We start from the raw sequence: 22,006 nt of genomic DNA on the forward strand, positions 1-22,006 counted from the left end.
GTCTATCGGCAGTGTTCTCTTTCTCCTTTTCCTATTTATCACTTAAGATCTGATTCAGATTACAACTCTTTCTTGGGTGACAATGAGAAATTCTCTTTTCATTGTAACCCCCTCCCACCTTCAGCATGGTGTAGACATCTCAGCAAAGATGGAAAGTTATTTTCCTCCTTGTTTTAGAAGAGTAGACAAAGTCTTTTGTGCTTATAGGGTTAAACGCTTTGTTCTCATGGTAGGGAAAGGGAAAGCAGGTAGATCCCCAAGGATACTGGGAGGAAGGACCTTTGAGAGAAGTCCGATGACCTCCAGGGCACGGCTCTGTGCCTCAGATGCAGTGGACTGCTGGAGGTGAAGTGCTTCCGGGTCCATCTAAAGAAGTGAAGGGCACATCAACAAATGGCGTTTTGGAATTCTCACCAGGTCAGAGGGCTCAGGCCAGATTTGAGTTAGTCAACTAACACTTGTGATGTTACTTGCTCCCAAAATGGCATGAAGCAATTCCCACCTGCTACGGAGAACTACAGAAATTATTCATATAGAAATACGTTCAGAAATGTTTAAAAAATAATGTCCTTCATTTATTTAAGGACAATGTGATGAACATCTAATAATGGATTAAACAACATCTAAAGAAACATCTGATATTTTTTCTCGTAAAAAATTAACAGCAACTTAAAAATAATTAAATTGTTTATATTAGCATCAATGCCATTGAAAGCAAAAAACTTCTGAGGAACAAGGAGAACCTTATTCATGACAGCAGTTTTCAATAAATTTAATATGATGAAAATAGTTTTTTTTTTTAAAGATTGGCACCTGAGCTAACAACTGTTGCCGATCTTTGTTTTTTTTTTTCCCCTGCTTTATCTCCCCAAATCCCCCCTGGTACATAGGTGTATATCTTAGTTGCAGGTCCTTCTAGTTGTGGAGTTTGAGACGCCGCCTCAATGTGGCCTGACGAGCAGTTCCATGTCTGAGCCCAGGATCCAAACCAGCGAAACCCTGGGCCACCGCAGCAGAGCACGCAAACTTAACCACTCAGCCACGGGGCTGGCCCCAAAAATAGTTTTTAAAATATCTTCTATATAAATGGTTCTGTACTTCTGAAAGCACTTCAATAAAAATAGAAATTTGGCTAATGATATATTTGGTATGAATTAAGTGCCAATCTTCTCTTCCAGTCTTACCTCTCACTAATTCTATCAACCTTAAGTGTCAATCATTTACTATATCCTAAGCTTTACTGTTTTTAAACTTTGCTAATATACTGGCCCTCCACCTACTTAACCCTTTCTTCACCTTACTCCCTAATATTAACCCACCAATGCAAACCATAGCCACCCTTGAAGGTCCAATTCAAGTGTCATCTCCTTTAAGAAGTTCCCCTCACTCAGACTCTGAATCCTTCCTTTGGATTACAGCTATTTGTACATATTTTATTTTCTTGTAAGGTTCTTGGAGGCAAGTATCATGTCTCATTCATATTTGTATTCCCCACAGGGTCAATCTCCCAACTAGAATACAAGTTCCACCAACAGAGCCCTTGACTATCATGTTCATCACTGTATTCCCCAGCAACCATAATGCCTGGCACATAGTAGGCATGTTATGAGAATATTTCGAGTGAGTGAATGAATGGATTTTAAAACATAAGCTCCATGAAGGCAGGGATTTGTCTGTTTTATTCATTGCAAAGTGAATATTTGAATATTACCAGGTGAATAAATGATTTTTTTGGAAAGCTTAGCATTCATTATAGACAACAAAAATTCTTCAATCTATATATCTTCACGGAACTCAAATATAAAGTATTTATGTTACCTTTCACCCAACTAATTCAGTGGATGATATATCTTTCTGAAAATAAGACACCTCCCAAAACTGTAAGAGCAAAATTTAAAAGAATCATAAAATGGGTGTTTACATTAAGAGTAGTTTCAGTTTTCTTCTTTGCACTTTTCTGTGTTCTAAATTTTCTGCAATGGAAATATATTATTTTGTAATCAGAAAAAAATAATATTATTTTTAAAGAATGTAATGGATGAGATCATTTGCAAATCTATGGCTGAGGAAATTTTGAGGACACTCAAATCTCATCAGGGTTATTTGGAGTTAATACTTAAAGAGCTGAAACTTAGTCTGCTTAAAAAAAAAAAGAGCTTCTCAGAGGGAAGATGGATGACACCAGCCCTAGGAGAAAAGGGCACTGAAGAACAAGAATTTATTCTGTTTATCTAGCACCATCCTTGGAACTCTGACACCCCTGCTGTGGACTGAATTGTGTCGCAGCAAATTCTAACCTCCAGTGTGATGGTATTTAGAGGTAGGGCCTTTGGGAGGTGACTAGGTTTAGACGAGTCTTGAGGGTGGGGCTCTCATGATGGGATTAGTGCCTTATAAGAAGAGACCAGAGAGGCTGCACACTCTGCCCCAAACCCCTCTATTTCCCCACCATGTGAGGACACAGGGAGAGGAGGCTATCGGCAAGCCAGGAAGAGAGCCCTCATCAGAGCTTAATCGTGCTGGCACCCTCCTGTTGGACTTCAAGTGTCTAGAACTGTGAGAAAGTCAACGTCTGCTGTTTAAGCCCCTCCGTCTATGGTGTTTTGCTGTAGTAGCCCGCGCTGACTGAGACAGATGAAGCAGTCTAAGATCTGAACTCTTAAGTGGCAAGGAGTTTTCTGATACTGGAAGAGGATCTCCTGATTTGGTCAACAAACATTTATTAAATGCCTACTGTGTTCCATGCCCTGTGCAAAGTGCTGAGGATTCAAAGATGACCAAGGCAAGGCTCCCACCCCTAAGGGGCTGATTTAATAGGAGACAAACCTGTAAAAAAAAAAAAAAAACTGAAAAAAGGTTCTAAGTCCTCTGACAGAAGTGTGTGTAGGGTACATACAGCCTTCTTTCAGGCACCCAGAGGTTAAAGTAACCCTTTCTATCTGTGGTTGGGGTGGAGTAAATTAGCTTGGTGGGAGTCAACACTCTGTATCAAGTTAACTCTGAGTTCACCAACCAAGTCAAGAACTGTGACTTAGGATGTGGTGATGAACCTGAGACTTCACACGGTGAGCCCTGCAGAGGCCAGTACTGGACAGAGTCACAGAGATTTAGACAGTGGCCATCCACCGAGGAGAGGGAGGAAAGAGCTTGCTGCCTGCTGTGCAAAATGGAACACGCTATCGGCAGGGGCTTAGTGGGCTCTTCAACTATTTCTTCACACTGAAGTTCCATTTCTGATACTTCTTTGGGGACTTGGATATTTATAATAACATTCTCATTTACTTATACTAACTGTACTTTGTATAAGTTAGTAAGTATTCAAAGCCTGGTACTTAAACTACTGGTGAAGGGGGGAACGAGCGCTAACTGCTGCGCCCTTCGGTCTCACGTGCCCTTTGCTGTCCAGGTCCTCATCGTCCCCCATGTCCCAGCCGAGGCCACCCCCTGGATTAGCTGGGGGCTCCTGCTGCGAGCTCCCTAGCACTCCTGTACTTCTTGCCTCACAGCACTTATCACACCATTCTTCAATCTCTTGTTTAATTGTCTCTCTCTTCTATCAGACTGTCAGATCCTTAAGGACACGAACAATATTAGTCTTAATAATGTGCCTGGGTCACCAAAGCCCTTTAGTAAGTATTTGTTGAATGGATCTAGTTTCAGAGTCTGTGAAAGTGGAGGACCAGATGAGCATTCGGTTTATGGTACCACCAAGGGGCACCTAACCAACGAAGTGCAGTTTGAAACATCTGTCTGAACTTCGGCATGAATTAACCCAGTCCAAACTGACAGCACAAACACTAAGGGAATATATTACCATGGAGTAACCAGTGTCAGGCTGACATAAAAATTAAGCCTGTTAAGGCTTCATATTGTGTTAGCTTAATAAGAATTAAGCTAGTTTTGGACAGGGGTGAAAGTCATGGTGGCAGTGGCTGGAATGGTAGTCTAATGACGAGAGGAGTGGACAGGCTATATGCAGATCAGCTTGGTGGGATCAGAAGATTCTAATTCATTCATTTAATACGTATTTAATATCTCCTTCAAGATTAGCTTCAACTTCAAATTCTAGATTAAAGAGTTTAGATGGGAAGTGATAAGTAATAAACGCTTCAGGTATACAGCATGATAAAAGGTGTAAACTGTATTTAAACATGATTATTCTAGCAACTAGGCAGGAGTTGACCTAGACTAAAGAGAAACTTACGGGTGATACACAAAAGCCAAGATGGTCTGTTGAATAAGTGGGATAAAATATGACCTATGCAGATAAGCCTTTCTTCTAATATCATCTCTGTTGTCATGTCACAACGTCTGAAATTCCTGCCACAGAAGTCAGTTTTTTGGTCAAAGGTACTATCTTTAGAAAGCCCTTGTTAACATGCAAGAACATGCTACTAAGTGATGGTAACACCCAATACAATGGTACCTCTGACTCCCAAATCTGATCTTTCCATCTTCATAGGAATGTGAATGTTTATTGACAGACACTTCTCAGCTTCCTCATAGCTGGGTGTGGTTATCACCAATAGAAGGTAAGAGAAGAGATGTGTCTAACTTCCTCACAACTTTCTTAAAAATAAATTGCTTGCCTTGGACTTTCTTTTTTCCTTCTTCCTGAAGGCTAGAAAGGAGACATGGGAGAGATCTACTTCCAACCTGTGTCCTAAGCTAGGGCGTGGCGGAACATCAAGACAGAAGGACACAAATCGGGGCTGGCCTGGTGACGCAGCGGTTAAGTTCGCACATTCCACTTTGGCGGCCCCAGGGTTCGCTGGTTCGGATCCTGGGTGCGGACATGGCACCACTTGGCAAGCCATGCTGTGGCAGGCGTCCCACATATAAAGTAGAGGAAGATGGGCACAGATGTTAGCTCAGGGCCAGCCTTCCTCAGCAAAAAGAGTAGGATTGGCAGCAGATGTTAGCTAATCTTCCTCCGAAAAAAAAAAGGACACAAATCTCAGTAGACCTCATGAGCAGAGTAACCCTGTCAGCATCGACCAGGCAGCCAGTTTCATGAGAGGTAAATAAATTTCCATTTTCTTTTAAGTACTGTATTTCTTGTTTCTTCATTATAGCAGCTTAACTTACCCTGATTAATATGATATTCTTGAGAGTGGCATAGATTTGAAAATTGGCTCTCTGTCACCTAGAGAACAGGAAGAGCCTGAAGACGTGGGTCACAAGAAACAACTAAGAAAGGGCTAGACCAGGGCACGTCTTAGCGGGAGGCAAACTCAGAGGGGCCACTGAAGTGGGGGACTCTGTGGAGCCAGGCAGGAAGTTGAATGAGGGCTTTTGTCATCCAAATAGGTGCAAGAGGAAGAGCCAATGAAGATACTTTGTGTACATAAAAATTTTGGTGGGGCCAATCAGTTACAATACTTCACAGAAAGGTAGTAAGAGGGGCAGAAATGGAGAAGAGGCAGATTAACAGGGAAAGCGAGGGGAGAAACTGATGAGAGATTACAATGTATTTAAAAAGAAAAGAGGATCCAAAAACAACTCAAGGCATGAGAGGCTAGGTGGCCACGCATCATAAAACTGTGGCGGCAACAGTCACTCAGAGCGAGCTGTTGGCCAGCAGAACGCCACACCGAACTCGGTCTTTCCCCTGTTAATCTGATATCGTGGTAGTACATTAAAGAGTATTTCTCCCCACACAGATTAAGATAATGATGGAGTGTTTGAAGCAAAAAGAAGAAGATAGAGAAATCAGGCTAGAAATGTAGAACATTACCACCTACATGGAAAGGGTAATGGCTGAAAATGCTGTTTAAAGAAATAACCACACTTTAAGTTCTGTTACATTTTAAGCTTAAATATTATATATTTCAATATCTATCTTGATAAAAGCAGCCTCTGGTACAGCTTTCTAATCATATATTTAGCATTCTCTCTTTTCACCTCTAAACTTCTTCAGAGGGCTCTCCTCGAACTTCTCCATCATTATTTTGATGTGCAGCTTTCTGGAGAGGCCTGGGGCCCAGCAAACCAATGAGGAGACTTCCAATTGGGGCTGTGATGAGGATGGACAAAAATGCCACTGTCAACACATCCATTCCATATTCTTCTAATTGTTTCTCTCCATGTGACCTTGCTGTGTCCAAGGCCACGGATCCTATTGCAGCCTGTAAAAGTTTAATGGTAAAGTTGGACACAGGCATATAAGACAGGCACATAGAAAAAAGGTGAATTATTTTATCATTTGCAAAAACAAACTGCTTGTTCTTTTGTTCAACTAAGAAAGTTCTTTCTTTCAAAGTGTACTGCAATTGGTTTTGGTATTCTGAAAATTCTCCTGCCCTGGCATGGGGAAGGGATGGTGATTCATATGTACTTAGTTGCAGAAGGCAGGGTTACAAAAATATCAGGCAAATATATTTCAAAACACAAGGTAAATACAGCCTCATGATATAATTGACTATAAGACTATTCTGTATACTAAATTCCTTATGAGTAAAGAAAGTCACTGGTCATCTCACTCTTTTATCTTCAGGAATCTGGAATTAAAAAAGAACAAGATGAAAAAGTGCAGTGAGCCCTGTGGCCGAGTGGTTAAGTTTGCATATTCCACTTCAGCGGCTGAGAGTTTTGCTAGTTTGGGGGTGGACATGGTACCGCTCATCAGGCCATGCTGAGGCGGCGTCCCACATAGCGCAACCAGAGGCACTCACAACTAGAATGTACAACTGTGTACTGAGGGGCTTTGGGGAGAAGAAGAAGAAGAAAAAAGAAGATTGGCAGCAGATGTTAGCTCAGATACCAATCTTTTAAAAAAAGTGTAGTGATACTTACTGGAAGATGGCAAAGTTTTAAATGAAAAAACATAAGAATATGTATTGCTATAGAGCTAAACTAATTGTTAAACATAAAGAAACCTGAAAGTGGTAGGCACTGTCAAAACTTGAAGGTAATCTTATTAGGTATTTGGTGAACTCTTTGCCTTAGGTCTTGGTGAAATGTTTTATTTAAAATTTGTCTACTGGGAAGTATTATGAAAACCTTCATTTTCTTTTAGAGGCAAAATGCCATATTAGTGCACTTGGGAAAATAATATATTAATCAATCTGGTTATTCCCTTATTCCACAAAACACAACAATGTTGTCCTCTAGGACAATGAATCAGAAGAGAGAATGCTGGTGTGGATGAGACACAATGGCAGAGACTACTAATTGCCCACAAATATCTGAATGCCCCTTTTCCCTTCTAAACTAGAACTCCTGAGTGTTAGCTGGTCACATTGCTGTCCAAACCAAGACTTTTTTTCATCCTTCTTTGCAACTAGATGAAGCTATATATCTAAGTTCTGGCCACTGAGAGGTGAGCAGAAGTGATAAATGCTACTTTTGGATTGTTCCCTGAAGAGAAATGGACACTTGCACATCATTCTTTTTCCCCTTCCCCCTGATGAGAAATGGTGAACTGATGGAAGGCACATGCTGAGGACAGTGTCACCCTGCCAGCTCTGGAGTGTCCATGCTGGACTGCTGGTGGGAGAGAAGGAAAAATCTATCTCACTTAGTCCCTGTATGTGAGGGCTCTTTGTTATTTCAGGTTCCTTGTACCATAACTAATTCAACATTTCAAGAATTCTTGGCAAGAACTGCACTCATTACAATGTATATTTCTCTTTCAGTTCTCCGTTGTGTGTGTATGTTTTGAGGTTTGTAGGTATGCTGATTTAAAATATATTGTGATTTAAAATATATTTCTTACAGCAGGTCATGGACCAAAAAGTTTGAAGAACACTAATATGGAAAAAAACATACAAGAAAGTCTTGTTTCTTAGGCAGTGGCAAAAGAAGAAAAAAGAAAATTCCATACAATACTTGCTTCACAGTACATACATTATTCACCACATCCAAGATAATTTCTCCTTATTATAAATTTGCTTTGACAGCAGGAAAGTGCTGTCTTTCAAATTTTAACCTTTAGAAACAAATCTTTCAAACCAAAGCTACTAGAGTAATTATTTTGATAGTTACCTAATAAAGTTACCAGAAGTAGTGTAGAAGCTGGAGACACTGAGGGAGAAACTATTCCACTTATTGTACCATATAAACCTCACAGTATTCTTAGCCATTATGTCCCAGACATCTTTCAAAGTCTGATGAAAAAAAAACTTCTCTGGGATAATGCCCAAACCTATAGCCACACCAAATCTGGCATATAGTTACAGAGCATACACAACCCTCAAAGTTTCCTAAATTAAAAATATCTGATTTTCATCTCATGAAATAGAAATTTACATATTTAAATAATTGCAAAATAATCAAGGATGCAACAGTTAAATCTTGTTTGCTATAATTAGTCTGAAAATATACAATACAATCAGGGCTATTTGCAACAAATGATAATCTATACAGTTCTAATTTAATTAGCAATTATAGGTATTCTACCAAATGCATGGTCAATAATTTCAAGCACCTGTTAGTGCCTTGTTAGAGTGCACAAATTTTGGGTCATGTGATTGAGACAACTGACAGGAAGTACAGCTAGTTTGAAAAATTTAATATTAACTAATAATCTAGGAAATCAATAAAGCATTTTCTGAGTTGTTTCTCAATAAATCTTTCTCCATTATATATAAAGACCGAGGTTGAGCATAACTGATCATCAATCATATTGACAGTGAAGTATTTCCAAACACTAACATGGGCCGCGCTATTTCTGTTTCACTCTCTTCTTAGAAGACATCAAAACGAAAAATCTCTAGGTGATTCAGAGAGCTCTGACTGATGAAAATTCAAACTCTTCCCTCCCTCTACTACTGCTTTCTAGTAACATAGGGATTTATTGGATTTTCAGTTGTACCCTGGAGATCTAAAGAAATTTAAATGAGCCATCATATTAAAGGAATCAGCATACCAAAAATAAAACTTTTAGAGTAGATTAGTAAAAATTCTTTTCATAAATCAAACTTTAGTTACTTTTGTTCACCAAATTTGGACAAGCCCTCTTATTCAAAATTTTAAGGGATCATATTGAAATAGGAGTTAAGATCCATCATTACCTGGACTGTGGCCTTTGGAAGCCATGCAAATGAAATAAATATCTTTTCCTTTATGTTAAAACCAGCAAAACACACCATCAGAAATGTAGTCAAAATTCGTATCAGTACTGCAATACCCAGGGTGGCAACACAAAGGCCTGTAAGAAATACTCAATTTTTAGACATAACGAAATACTGGGGAAGAAATGGAATCTCCTGATTATTGATTCAAAATTCTATCAACAGAAATAATCTAAAAACATTAAAAGATTAAAAATACAAAAATGATTAGGCATAATTTGTCAAAACATCAATATTAAGGATCAATCAGACCATTTGTTTAAAAGAAGGTATTTGCCCTAAATTAAAGCCAGAAATTAACTAAATATATTTGAATTTCCACAAAGGAGATTTGAATGTTATTTATCTTATGCTTTATAGCAAGAACCACACTTTTTCCCATGTGTTTATTTAACAAGAATTTATTAAACTATAACTACGCATAACAGAATTTGGACTAGGTTCTGATACCCAAACACGCATAACGTACAGACTTTGCCTCCATGAACTCCAAAGTCAGAGGAAGACAGAAACATAAAGAACCAAAAGGTGAGTGCAGTGTAAATATACCGGTAAGAGGGCGAAGAAGAGAAAAAACTTAATATTTTCATCAAAGTGGTTGAGAATTCTTTACAGAGGATAAGACCAGAGGTGATATTCAAAATATTTATCAGCAAGTATGGAGGCAATCAGGCAGTCAGAAGAGAGCTGGCTGGGCACTGACCAGTCAGAATAGACACTGGCTTCTACACCTGTTTCCCCATACTGGTGTGTGCACTGACTGCCCATCACCCTGGCTGATGTGTACAGCTACTTCGTTCAGTCCTTCAGAATCCTTTGCTGATAAAGGTAAGTTCATTCTGATTTGCAAAATAAGAGATTGTGACTAGGGCAAGGCAAGCTACCGGACCTGAGAAAGGCAAAGCTAAGGTGAGTACTAGGTAATAGGGTGGTTTTTGAAAAAGTAACATTTGTTGAGTGCTTGCTCTGTGCTAGGTTCTGTATTAAGCTTTAAATGCATCTCTTTACTTAATCTTTACAACCTGTGGAGTAATTATTCTCACTTTACAGTTGAAAAAAAATGAAGATCAGAAAGGATAAATAACTTTCTCAAGTTCAAGAGGCTGGTAAAACACCAGACAGACATTGCTTGATGCTCTATTGTGAATCTGCAACATGGTTTCTTTATGAAAAGGTTCTGTGGCTCTTTATTGGAGGGTATTTTTCCCAGCGTGGTAGATTTTCAAAAGTATTTGTTGCCTTAAGTACAAGATACAAAAGGGACGATCCCATTCCCAGGAGGGAGCAGTCTGGGGAGGATGATGAGGAAGCCTTGGACACACTGAGCCTCAAGTTTTGTGGGATTTACAAGTGGTGATGTCCAAGCAGCAACTGGCTATGTTGAATTCGAGATAAAGATTTTGCAATTACATAGTTTATAATCGAAGCCACTGAGTGTAGCTGAGCTCAGAGAAATGATACCCAGCGTGAAGTGTAGAAATCTTTTGAAAGAACTTGGAGGAAGAGCAGCACTTAAGCCATATATAGTGTAAAGGAAGACTCAGAGGGCACTGGAAAATGTAAAAATTCAACGTAAAAAGTGTTGTAAAGAGGTCAATAGCGTCCAATGCTGCTGAGAGATCAAGTCAAGTCAAGACTAACACGTATTTCGTGTATCCAGCAATACGACCGTGGTGAGGGCGGGGCTGGTTGTGGAATGGGGCAGAAGCTGGGCTGAAATGTTCTGAGGGAGGGCATGAGAGTTGAAATGGAAAAGGGGGACACAGTTACCTCTTTAGAAAAGTTTGAAAAGAGGAAGAGAGAGAGAGAGTGGTAGGTGAGGGGGGAAGTGAAATGAAGAAGGGATATATATATATGTATATATATTTATTCAAATTTTGACTGTGGTAAAATACACGTAAAATTTACCATCTTAATTTTTAAGTGTACAGTTCAGCAGCATTAAGTTAAACACTCACATTTTTGTGCAACCAATCTCCAGAACATTTTCATCTTGCAAAGCTGAAACTCTACACCCATTAAACAGCAAGTCCCCATTTCCCCGCCTAAACCCTGGCAGCCACCGCTCTCCTTTCTGTCCTTATGAATTTGACTCCTCTGGATGCCTCACAGGAGTGGGATCATGCGGGATTTGTCTTTCTGTAACTGGCTTATCTTACCCAGTGTAATGTCCTCAGGTTCATCTATGTTGTCACATGCGTCAGAATAGAAAGATACTATTTTAAGATAGGAGAGATTAAAATCTGTTTCAATTCTGCAGAAGAGAAAGCTGTGACAAGGATATCTGAAGATGTGTCAGAAAAAGGGGAGACTCTGTGTGAGATCTAGAAGGAGGTGGCAGGGATGGAATCCCTAGTATGGACGGAATAATACTGTGATGCAAGAAAAGAAGGAAATAATGAGTACAGGTCTTTCTTGATGTACGATGGGGTTACATCCTGATAAACCAATCATAAGTTGAAAGTCAACTTTAAGTCAAAATATTGTAAGTCAAAAATACACTTTGGGCTGGCCTGGTGGCATAGTGGTTAAGTTCGCACCTGCCGCTTCAGCAGCCCAGGGTTCCCAGGCTTGGATCCCAGGTGTGGACCTAGCACCGCTCTCAAGTCATGCCGTGGCGGTATCCCACATACAAATTAGAAGAAGACTGGCACAGGTGTTAGCTCAGCGACAATCTTCCTCAAGCAAAAAGAGGAAGATTGGCAACAGATGTTAGCTCAGGGCCAATCTTCCTCACCAAAAGAAAGAAAGAAAGAAAGAAAAAGAAAAAAATGCATTTAATACACCTAACCTACCAAATATCATACCTTAGCCTAGCCTACCTTAAATGTACTAGGAACACTTACATTAGCCTACAGTTAGGCAATCATCCAATACAAAGCCTATTTGATAATAAAATGTTCACTATCTTATGTAATTTCTTGAATACTTACTGAAACTGAGAAACAGAAAGGGTAGAAGTGTATGGGTCGTTTGCCCTCATGATCCTGTGGTGACTAGAGCTGCAGCTCACTGGCGGCTGCCCAGCATCTCGAGAAAGGATCATATGGCATATCGCTAGCCGGGGAAAAGATCAAAATTCAAAATTCGAAGTATGGTTTCTAATGACTGCATATCACTTTCATACCATGGTAAAGTCAAAAAATCCTAAGTCAAACCATCGTCAGTCGGGGACCATCTGTATACGTGTACAAATTAATTTTTGAGTATGGTACTAAAAGTCAACAGTTTTAATATGATGGCTTTTGAATGTATGAATGAATAAAAGAATGAATGAACAAACATTTCTATCCCATGGATACATATTATAGAACTGCCTAATTATCTTTAAAATTCTGGCCCTTGGTCAGGACAAGCCTAGATGAACATTCTTATCGTTGGAAAAAAATTTTAAGGCCTGCATTTTCTTGATAGTAGTTAAGAGCGACACTTTTCTTTACAAGCAACAATATTTAAGGCATAAAATTTACTGTCTTAGATTGACAAACATTCTTTTCTAACCAACTGCTTAAGAGATCAGTATTAACTTTTTATATAATTGTGACAATGGGAACCACCAAATATAAACCTACTACAGATACTACAACTGAATATAAAAAGTTGATTTTAGCAAAAACACTACTTTGAAATTCTCACCCACAGTTTCTGGTCTGAGAGATGCAATAGATACCTCTGCTCCAATCAGTCCAAAGAGAAGGGGCTGGAAGATATCCCAGGCCACTGGAATAATCTTTTCAACCTCTGCCTAAAAGAAACACACATACACATACAGGGATTTTTATTATGTGAAGTTAGAAGATCTAAGAATTTTACTAATTTGAAATCTGAGTCAACTTGACCTGAGATAGGCTTTATCTATGTGGCATCTATAAATAAGAAGGTAGCTAGAATACAGCAAAAAATTGCATAAAGATACTTCTAACAGTTAAGGTATTACATAAGGTGCGTTGGTGTTGGTTTGCAAAAGGATGTTAACTATAAAGAATCTCATCAAGTCATCTCAGGAGGACTTCGACTTCTGAATACATGATGTGTGTGTCCATAATACTTAGTATTACTTTATAGTTAATTTTCACTCAACAATATGATTAAAAGATCTTGTAATATTTATACATATATCTAGAAATGCACCTTATTGCTGCATAATAATGTATGATATGGAAGTACCATAGTTTATTCAACCATTTCTTTATTAATAGACTTTTAAGTTGTTTCCAATTTTATTTTATTATAAAAGAATACTGTTTATGACTATCTCAAATCATGCACAAAAATAAAATTCCGGTATAGTGAAGTGCTGTGCCAGTTATTAACTTACTGCCCCTCGGCTCCAAATCCTCCTTTCAATTGTTGCTCTGCAGAAGATGGAGCCAGGGGCTGGCCCAGTGGCCGAGTAGTTAAGTTCGCGCGCTCTGCTTTGGCGGCCGCGGGTTTCGCCGGTTCGAATTCTGGATGTGGACGTGGCGCTGCTCAACAAGCCATGCTGGGGTGGCATCCCGCATGCCACAACTGGAAGGACCCACAACTAAAAACACACAACTATGTACCGGGGGGCTTGGGAAAAATAAAATCTCAAAAAAAAAAAAAAAAAAGAAGATGGAGCTGGACCCTTTTAAGTCTTTCCCCTTTGCTAGCTGGACCATATTAAATTTTGCCACTAGAGGGCGCCCAAGAGCTACTCCAAGAGGAAGGCGCTCGTCTGGTTCGGTGGCTCCTCCTAGCAGGATGCTTCCGCACCGGGTCCTGCGGCCCGGGTGGCTTCTCCAGAGCCAGGCTCCTAGGGTGTATGGCGGCCAGCAGCACTCAGCGGTCAGCAGCTGCCCCCAGCCTCCTCCTCGGGTGATTTCATAGCCAACTGCCCTGGGCAACATACCACCCCATACACCTTTAGAGGGTAGATTTCCAGCAACTTCTGCAGGCAGGGTACCATGGTGACTTCTCTGCCATCCAGTGAACCAAGGCTCTAACAAGGCTTGGGTTCTCAGCCCTGGGTGCCGAAGTAGGTGGGGTGGGGTGGGGAGGTGGAAGCGGATGCTGCATCTCAGCCCTAGGGGTTTATAGCTTCTATTCCTATATTCTTTAGGGGCCTCTTTACATCTTACAAGACAATCCCCAGTATGGTTAATAATAAGCTTTCCCTATTCCAGTTACTATATGGTTTCTCATTCCTTCTAAGACCCTAATTGATATAAGTACTAACTTTATGACACACAATACAAAAACCCTTGGAAAAGATTGACATAATTGACTAGAATAAAACGAAAATATTTTGTGGCAAAAGAAACCATAAAAAAGGATAGGTGACAAACCAGGGGAAAATATCTGTACCATGTGTAACAGAATAAGGAGCAATATCCAATCAATAAGAAAAAGACATAGAACCTAATCGAAAAATGGGCAAGGCATACACACAAGTAATTTGTACCAGAAGAAACACAAGGGCCAAAAAACATGAGATACTAAAACTCAGTAATCAGAGAAACACAAATTAAAATGATATACCATATATTTTTTTTGGGGGGGGAGCCATCATATTGGAAAAAAACACTAAAAAGTTTTAATAATGTCTAGTATTTATAAGACTGTAAGGAAACTCAGCAATTGGTAGGAGAGCAAATTGATAATGCTTTTTTTGTAGGGCAATTTAGCAGTACCCTTAACAGTGTCTAAGAATTTACATTTAACAGATTTTTTCAATCAACTAATAAGAATCTATGTTTTTGAACGACATTTTAACATTTTTTTACCATTTTTACACATCTAAGGATCTATACTTTCATTTACGTACTCAGCAGTTTGACAAAGGAGGATTACCTCGTTTCCCTATTTTCTTAATTTTTGTTATTTCTGGTATGTTTATTAAGGTGAAGATTCTATTTCCTCTTAGTTTATAAATGTTTAAAGACACCGTATATGAGGGGTTGGTTGATTTATTTATATAGTTCTATTCCTATATCATTATAAAGTTATGTTTTCACATCGTAAGGAATCAGATCATGACTGAGGTTCAAATTCTGCCACACACCAACTGCAAGCCACTCGCCTCTCAGCACCTAATTTTCCTCATTTGTAAAATGAGAGGTTTACATTAGATAACGTCCAAGATCCTTTATCACTTAATGACAGTGAATCGTCTGCCAAACTAAGGTCCAGATGCCACCCTTCTACATATCTTTAAATTTTACTTTTTAATTTAGTTTTTAGAGTATATCATAGCTAAAGTTCAGACTTTAGCTGATATCCATAGTTGTAAAGAACAAAAATCAACTCTATTAATTTTAGGTTACTTAGCCTTCTGTTGCCATGACTAATGGCTTAACAGAAGTCCTCGAAAGTATTTCATGTACTGAGAACTCCAATGAAAGCAGAGGCATATTGAGTTTTCTCTATCAAATTGTTTTTATTTCTAAACTTGGACAAAGGCCACAATTTGGTTTTTTTTTTTTTCTCGCTGAGGAAGATTCGCCCTGAGCCAACATCAGTTGCCAGTCTTCCTCTATTTTGTATGTGAGCTGCTGTCACAGCATGGCCACTGATAGACAAGTGGTGTACATCTGTGCCTGGGAACTGAACCCAGACCACCAAAGCGGAGCATGCTGAACTTAATCACTAGACCACCAGGGCTGGCCCCACGATTTGGTTTTTGATTGTAATACTGTAGACTAATTTAATATCAGACATGGCCCTATATATTGTAAAACTTAAAGATGAGAGAGGAGCCACAATGTACCTTCTTGTGGGTTTTTTTGTAACTTCAAAACTAAAATGAATCTGTTTATAAAGAAAATAGAGGGGCTGGCCCCGTGGTGTGGTAGTTAAGTTTGGCACACTCCACTTTGGTGGCCCAGGTTTGCAGGTTCAGATCCCAGGCGTGGACCTACACCATTCATCAGCCATGCTGTGGTGGTGACCCACATACAAAGTAGAGGAAGACTGGTGCAGATGTTAGCTCAGTGACAATCTTCCCCAAGCAAAAATAAAAAGAAGAAGATTGGCAATGGATATTAGCTCAGGGTGAATCTTCCTCAGGAAAAAAAAAAGAAAGAAAAAGGAGTCATCAAATAGGCTAAGTACAAAAGAAGACATGAGTTCAGAGGAATGAAGACTGTGGTGTCCACTGAAAGTTAAGGCCACTTTACCTATCTGTATGCACCATTAGTAAGAATCTTCAACAATGGAAATCACTTTCCATTATGGACAAAAAGAGAAAGTTAAGAGAAACAGAAGTTTCATCATGAGTTAAATATCTACTTAAGCTGACACTTCTCTTCTTAGAGAGAAGATTTCAAGATTCAGAAGATTGAAAATATATCAAGAAAAACATCCTGTAGCTGTTAAAGTCATCAGAAGAAGCACTGCATTTGAAAACAGATGAAAAATATAGATGAAAAAGGCCTTAAAAAAGTGAGTGCATTTGAATACAATAATGGCAAGATTATAAGGAAAACCAAGCAGGAAAGTATGAGATAATGTCAGAAAACTACAGGCGCAAACAAAATTTTATAAAATATTGTAGCTTGTCAAAGCATAATTCAACAACAATATAGCTACAGCACTGAGTTTACAAGTGTTTTATTTCCATTTTCCCACATAATAGCCACAATAATTCTTTAGTGATTATTATTATTTTTTTCAGTGTACAGTTGAGGAAACTGAGTATTAGAGAAGGTAAGTGACTTGCTTGGGATTACACATCTAGACAGTAGAATCTCTGGGACTGGAATCCCAATTTCCATAGATTAAATTTTATGCTCTTTTTATTACATTGTGCTGCTCAGAGATAGTCATAAAAATTATTAGTGTGTTCTGACTAAGCACTTTGCCTTATATAGATTATTTCACTTAATCCTCCACTCTATGAAGTTGTTGCTATTATCATTCCCCACTTGAGAGATATGGAAATCGAAGACTGAGAAGTCAGATACTTTGTACATGGGCATACAGCTACTCAGGTGTAGGGCTGAGCTTAATCCAGGAAGTCTGAGTGCTCAGACCCTATGCTACACCATGGAACAAGGAGGAAAAGCAGTCCAAAACCTGGACTCATTGATTTGGTGCCTCCAGAAGTAGGGACTTGCCTGAGTACTAAATTAGAAAAGATATGGAGAGTGTCTGCCATATAAGTGATTCAATGAAGGTTTTTTTACCCTGTCTTTAGGAAATCATTTTCATATACTCAAACAGTGTGTTTTCATCCTGGCTCTGCCACTTATTAGCTTGGTGACCTTAGGCACTCTATCTACTATCTCTAGGCCTTGGTATCCTCATTTGTAAAATGGGTCTCCTATCTACCTCTCAAGGTTATTGCAAAGAATAAATGAGATAACATAGGTAAGATTTCACTAGGAAAGGAATCTTTAAGAAAAAATAAACTGAGGAAAGGTCATAATAAGAGATTGATAGATCGGACCACGTGAAACTATAAGATATTTGTGTGTTAAAAATGAACAATAAAAAAAGGCACAAAGGGCTAATATCATATATATAATCAGTACATTCAACTTTAGGAGATAATGGACAAAAAACCTATCAAAGAAAAAGAAAAAATACAAATAGCTAAATATATGAAAAAGCATTCAATTTTATTGTTAAGCAAGGAGGCATAAAACAAAAAAAGATACCACTTTTGACTATCAGTAAGGATAAAAATTAAAAACAATAATATTCTAAGGCAGTGTTTCACAAAGTGTGGTCCCCAGGGAAGCAGCATCAGCATCACCTGGTAACTGATCAGAAGTACACATTCTCAGGCCCCACCGTAGTCTAACTAAATCAGAAATTCGGGGTGGGGTCCACAAGTCCAATTTAACAAGACTTCCAGGTGGTGCTAAAGTTGGATAAACATTATTCTAAGCTGATGACGATGTAATGATATAGGTACCTCACATATTACTGGTGGAAAAGTAAATGGATACAACTCTAGAAAGCAACCAGTTTGGTAATACGTGTCAAAAACCTAAAAATGTTCATGTTATTTGACCCAAAAAATTTAGCATTAAGAATCTGCCCTAAGGAAACGATATTGGATTTCAGCATAATTTAAAATAGCAGAGACTGGTTTTAAAAAGCTTATGGTGCATCCACGTGTGTGTGTGTGTGTGTGTGTGTGTGTGTGTAAAGAGACATACATAGGAGATTAACCAGAGGTAAATATGAAAAAAAAAGCTGTCAGTTCTCTCTCCGGGTTTTGGGATTACATTGATCTTCTATGTAATCAGCCAGGCTGCTGGCAATTCAGGCAAAGTTATGGCAAATGCAGAAAAACAGATGATTTGTTTGGTTTATAACGGTCTTTTCTACATGACTCACATCCTCGTTTTCTGAAGAATCGTGTAACCGGAACTGGCCGGGCCCCCTCCCTTGTCTTCTGCGCGAGTGGCTCACGTCCACTTGTGGTGGGCACCCGTCTTCCCCTCGACGTCTGTTGCTAAAACTACTCTTTTATGTTCTATTCCAAATGATATGGTTCCTTTTCACTGTTTATTTTTTATCCTATCATTTATTAATTTACAAACAATCTGAAATTGCAAAGTTTGGAAGTATAATGTTTTTAATACACTTGCTATATGTTATTCGAATAGATGTCGAAACATAAAAACGTGCCCTGCACAATGATGGTATATTCTGGTCACTTTGGAGTCGATAAACCTGAGTTAAATCCCAGTGCCACTTTCTAATTTTGTGACCTTGGACATGTTATTTAAGTCCTTCTGACTTACAGTCTCTATAAAATGTAAATGGTAATATTTTTTCAAAGGTTTTTTTGATGAGAATAAATGAGAATATCCCCTCACTGGCTAGCACAGGGCCATACGGAGTGGCAATAAAAATTGATTAATTCTCTTCCCTCTTTTCACCCATGACAGTATAATATAATGAGTTGGTTGTAATTTTTGAAGACTTTTAAACAAGTGACAACAGAAAGCATTTACCTATAAAATTCAATTTGAAGAAACTTACTACAAGCATATTTGAGAATTTTCCTGTTGAATAAATGAAAGGAAATAAACCAAAATAGTTTACAGAGCTGTTGGCTTTAGGTGGAGAAATTACAAATCATTTTTTCTTTCCTTTTATCTGACTTTTAAAAAATTTTTCAAAGTTCTACAATAAGCATATACCGCTTTCATACTCAGAAATCAAATAAACTTTATTCTAAACAATATTCTCTTTGGTAATTTATTTTTTTAAATGCTAAAAAAGGTTACCATTCAAAAGTGAAGGGACAGTTTGTAAAATGCTAATGTCAGGCAAGCTCCCAGATGCTCGACAAGGGTCACAGTGCACACACAGTGGCATGCCTTCACGGAGTGAAGACTGCGAGCTCTGTCCCGGACAAGGGGGCCAGAGTGCTCCGAGAGCAGTGCGCTGGTCAGCAGCCCAGGCAGGATGGAAGGCACTCAGCAGTGAGCGCTCAGCGAGGAGCCAGGGAGCTGAGATCAGACCCGAGACTGAACAGCAATGTGTGATCACCTGCCTCGGCCTGCAAGGAAAGTGAAGCCACGGAAAAGCAAATTTTGACAAGAGCAAATGTTTACAAGAGATGAGGGATGATAAGAGGACCCAATTTATACTGGGAAGTTTATGTTTTAGCTTTCCTCTTGTCAGATGTTAAGTTACGTGAAATCACAAAGGAGAATTTAATAATACGGGTGCTGCTAAGGAAAAAAAAGTAGACCTGAAATAAGCCTTACAGCCAAGCCTCCCCAGGAGGACGCAGCAGCCCTGGGCCCATGCAGTGCCTGCAGCAGGGCTCTGCAGAGCCTTGCTCCTTGCCTGCAAAGCCCAATCCACTGCGGCCTGCTTTTCTGGGGCCTCAGTCCCTTATCTACACAAGGCTCCAGGCAGCCCCACCAATCCACCCTCCTCTACAGCAAAGGGATGCCCAACTGCACATGTCTTGCCTCCCGAGAGTGAAAGCCTCCAACGGAGTGCCATGTGCCCACAGTGAAGCCCTGCCTCTACAGACCTCTGCAGAGACCGCTCACCTGCAGGGCACTGCACACCCAACCTCAGGACTGATAACCAACATATATTTTTCATGTAGTATTATTTTAAGCTGAATTATTTTCAACAGTTGTCTTTGGTTTTCCCAAATGATATATGTGTATTTAGTTTAGGTCACCCACATCTAATTTCTTCATGAAGCAGAATAGTATATGATCCTCTCAAGTTCAAATCCATAAAAATGTACCTTGAAATTAAATAAATGGCAACCAGCTAATTTCCATAATACACATAAAGGAAATGAATAATTTTAATGATCTTGAAAGTCAGTAAGAAAAACAGACAATCATAAAAAATGGGCACAGGCTTTTGAATAAACTGGCTAGTAAATATATGACAAGATGATTAGCTCCACTTGTAAAGAAATACAAATCAGATCAATAATGAGAAACATTTTTCACCTGTCAGATTAGCAAAATATCTAAAGATTGAAAGTACACAGATCAGAAAAACAGATCCTTTCACAAACTGTTGGTGGGAATATAAATTGGTACTGCTGTTTAAGAGGGCAACTCAAGGGGCTGGCTGCATGGCTGAGTGGTTAAGTTCGTGCACTCTGCTTTGGCGGCCTGGGTTCACCAGTTTGGATCCTGGGCACAGACCTACTACACACCGCTTGTCAGGCCATGTTGTGGCGGCGTCCCACATAGAAGAACTAGAATGACCTACAACTAGGATATACAACTACGTACTGGGGCTTTGGGGAGGAAAAAAAGAGGAAGATTGGCAATAGCTGTTAGCTCAGGGCCAATCTTCCTCACCAAAAAATTTTTAAAAAGCATACGTTAAAAAAAGGGCAAATTGATACTATCAAAAGTATCAATGTGCATACTCTTTCATAGAGAAATCCTATTTCTAGAAATTAATCCTATAGATACACTCAAAGATATGCTATATTTTGTTGATTTTAAGAAACACACTTTTTCATTTCTGAAATTAGGAAGTGATGTCATAGTTTAATTGGCAGCATTCTTTTTCTCTCTTGGTGGCATGTAAAATAATGGTGCTTCTTAGACTTGATAGTGTCTTAGTGGTATATGCAAGGATATTTTATTGATGCACTTTTTGTCTTGGCAGAAAATTAGAAACAATTTAAATGTCTGTTAAATTAAATTTAGGCAGGAAACTGGTTAAATAAAGTACAGTACAGCTATACAATGCAATACTCTGCAACCCTTACAAAGAATAAGGGAGGCATCATGGAAATATGACCATGATACATTTTAAGTAAAAACATCAAGTTATAGATTGGTATGTAACAGGAAAAAAGGAAGTGTATGTGTGCATTTGGGCATACATTTGTATATGTACAGAAAATAGCTCTTATGATTAATTTTATTAACTTGATATTATGAAAGTATCTGGAAAAAAACTAATCTAATCAGAAAGTAGTCATGAGAAGAAGAACTTAAAATGAAATTCACCTTTTCACTGCTCCATCCCATGCCTGCAAGGAAAGCCATGAGCAACGTACACAGTCCTCCTGACCCAGGGAAACCAAGATACACACTGCTGAACACCGACAGCACAGACAGCCCCAAAACAAGGCACGCCCGCTTCCATACAAGTTTGTCCTTGAGGAGAAAAAACGTGGATTAGCTCAATTATTTCATAGAACTGATTTTTAATTATTGATTTTTCCATATTCAGGACTTAGTAGAAAATAAAAATGTCTGTATCTGTGCACATAAATGCATGACATAACATTTACTTTCTTTTCCTTAACAAAAGTAGAGTTAGCATGTGTACAAACGCAGCTTCCCCGTTCAGGAACCTCAGTGAGCCTCCTCTGAAGTCATTGACGCAGAAGTCCGCAGGGCTGAACGGAGCAGCAGAAAAGAGTGTGTGGGCTTTGGAAGTGGACAAATTAGGGTTAAAATGCAAGCTCTTTCCCACCATTGGCTATGCAGTGGCCATATTACTTA

At 39.0% G+C, this 22,006-nt stretch overlaps 1 protein-coding gene across 8 annotated transcripts in view; it reads right to left on the bottom strand.

The window, feature by feature from the left end:
• Window positions 1-553: 553 nt before the first annotated feature.
• Window positions 554-22,006, bottom strand: part of LOC139042835 (sodium/hydrogen exchanger 9B2-like) — a 60,411-nt gene continuing 38,958 nt past the window's right edge. For 7 of the 8 annotated variants that reach the window (XM_070503386.1, XM_070503387.1, XM_070503385.1 and 4 more), the window contains 4 exons: window positions 21,506-21,655; window positions 12,711-12,819; window positions 9,015-9,151; window positions 554-6,128 (listed from right to left, as the gene is read on the bottom strand). In XM_070503386.1, coding sequence (XP_070359487.1) covers window positions 5,907-6,128; window positions 9,015-9,151; window positions 12,711-12,819; window positions 21,506-21,655 — 618 coding nt within the window. In that variant the 3' untranslated portion in view covers window positions 554-5,906. Of the gene's footprint in view, window positions 6,129-9,014; window positions 9,152-12,710; window positions 12,820-16,093; window positions 19,558-21,505; window positions 21,656-22,006 lie in introns of those variants that run through there. The other variant, XM_070503391.1, reaches the window with a different exon arrangement.

Source organism: Equus asinus, unplaced genomic scaffold (genome assembly GCF_041296235.1).
Source record: "Equus asinus isolate D_3611 breed Donkey unplaced genomic scaffold, EquAss-T2T_v2 contig_1, whole genome shotgun sequence".
NCBI classification, from domain to species: Eukaryota; Metazoa; Chordata; class Mammalia; order Perissodactyla; family Equidae; genus Equus; species Equus asinus.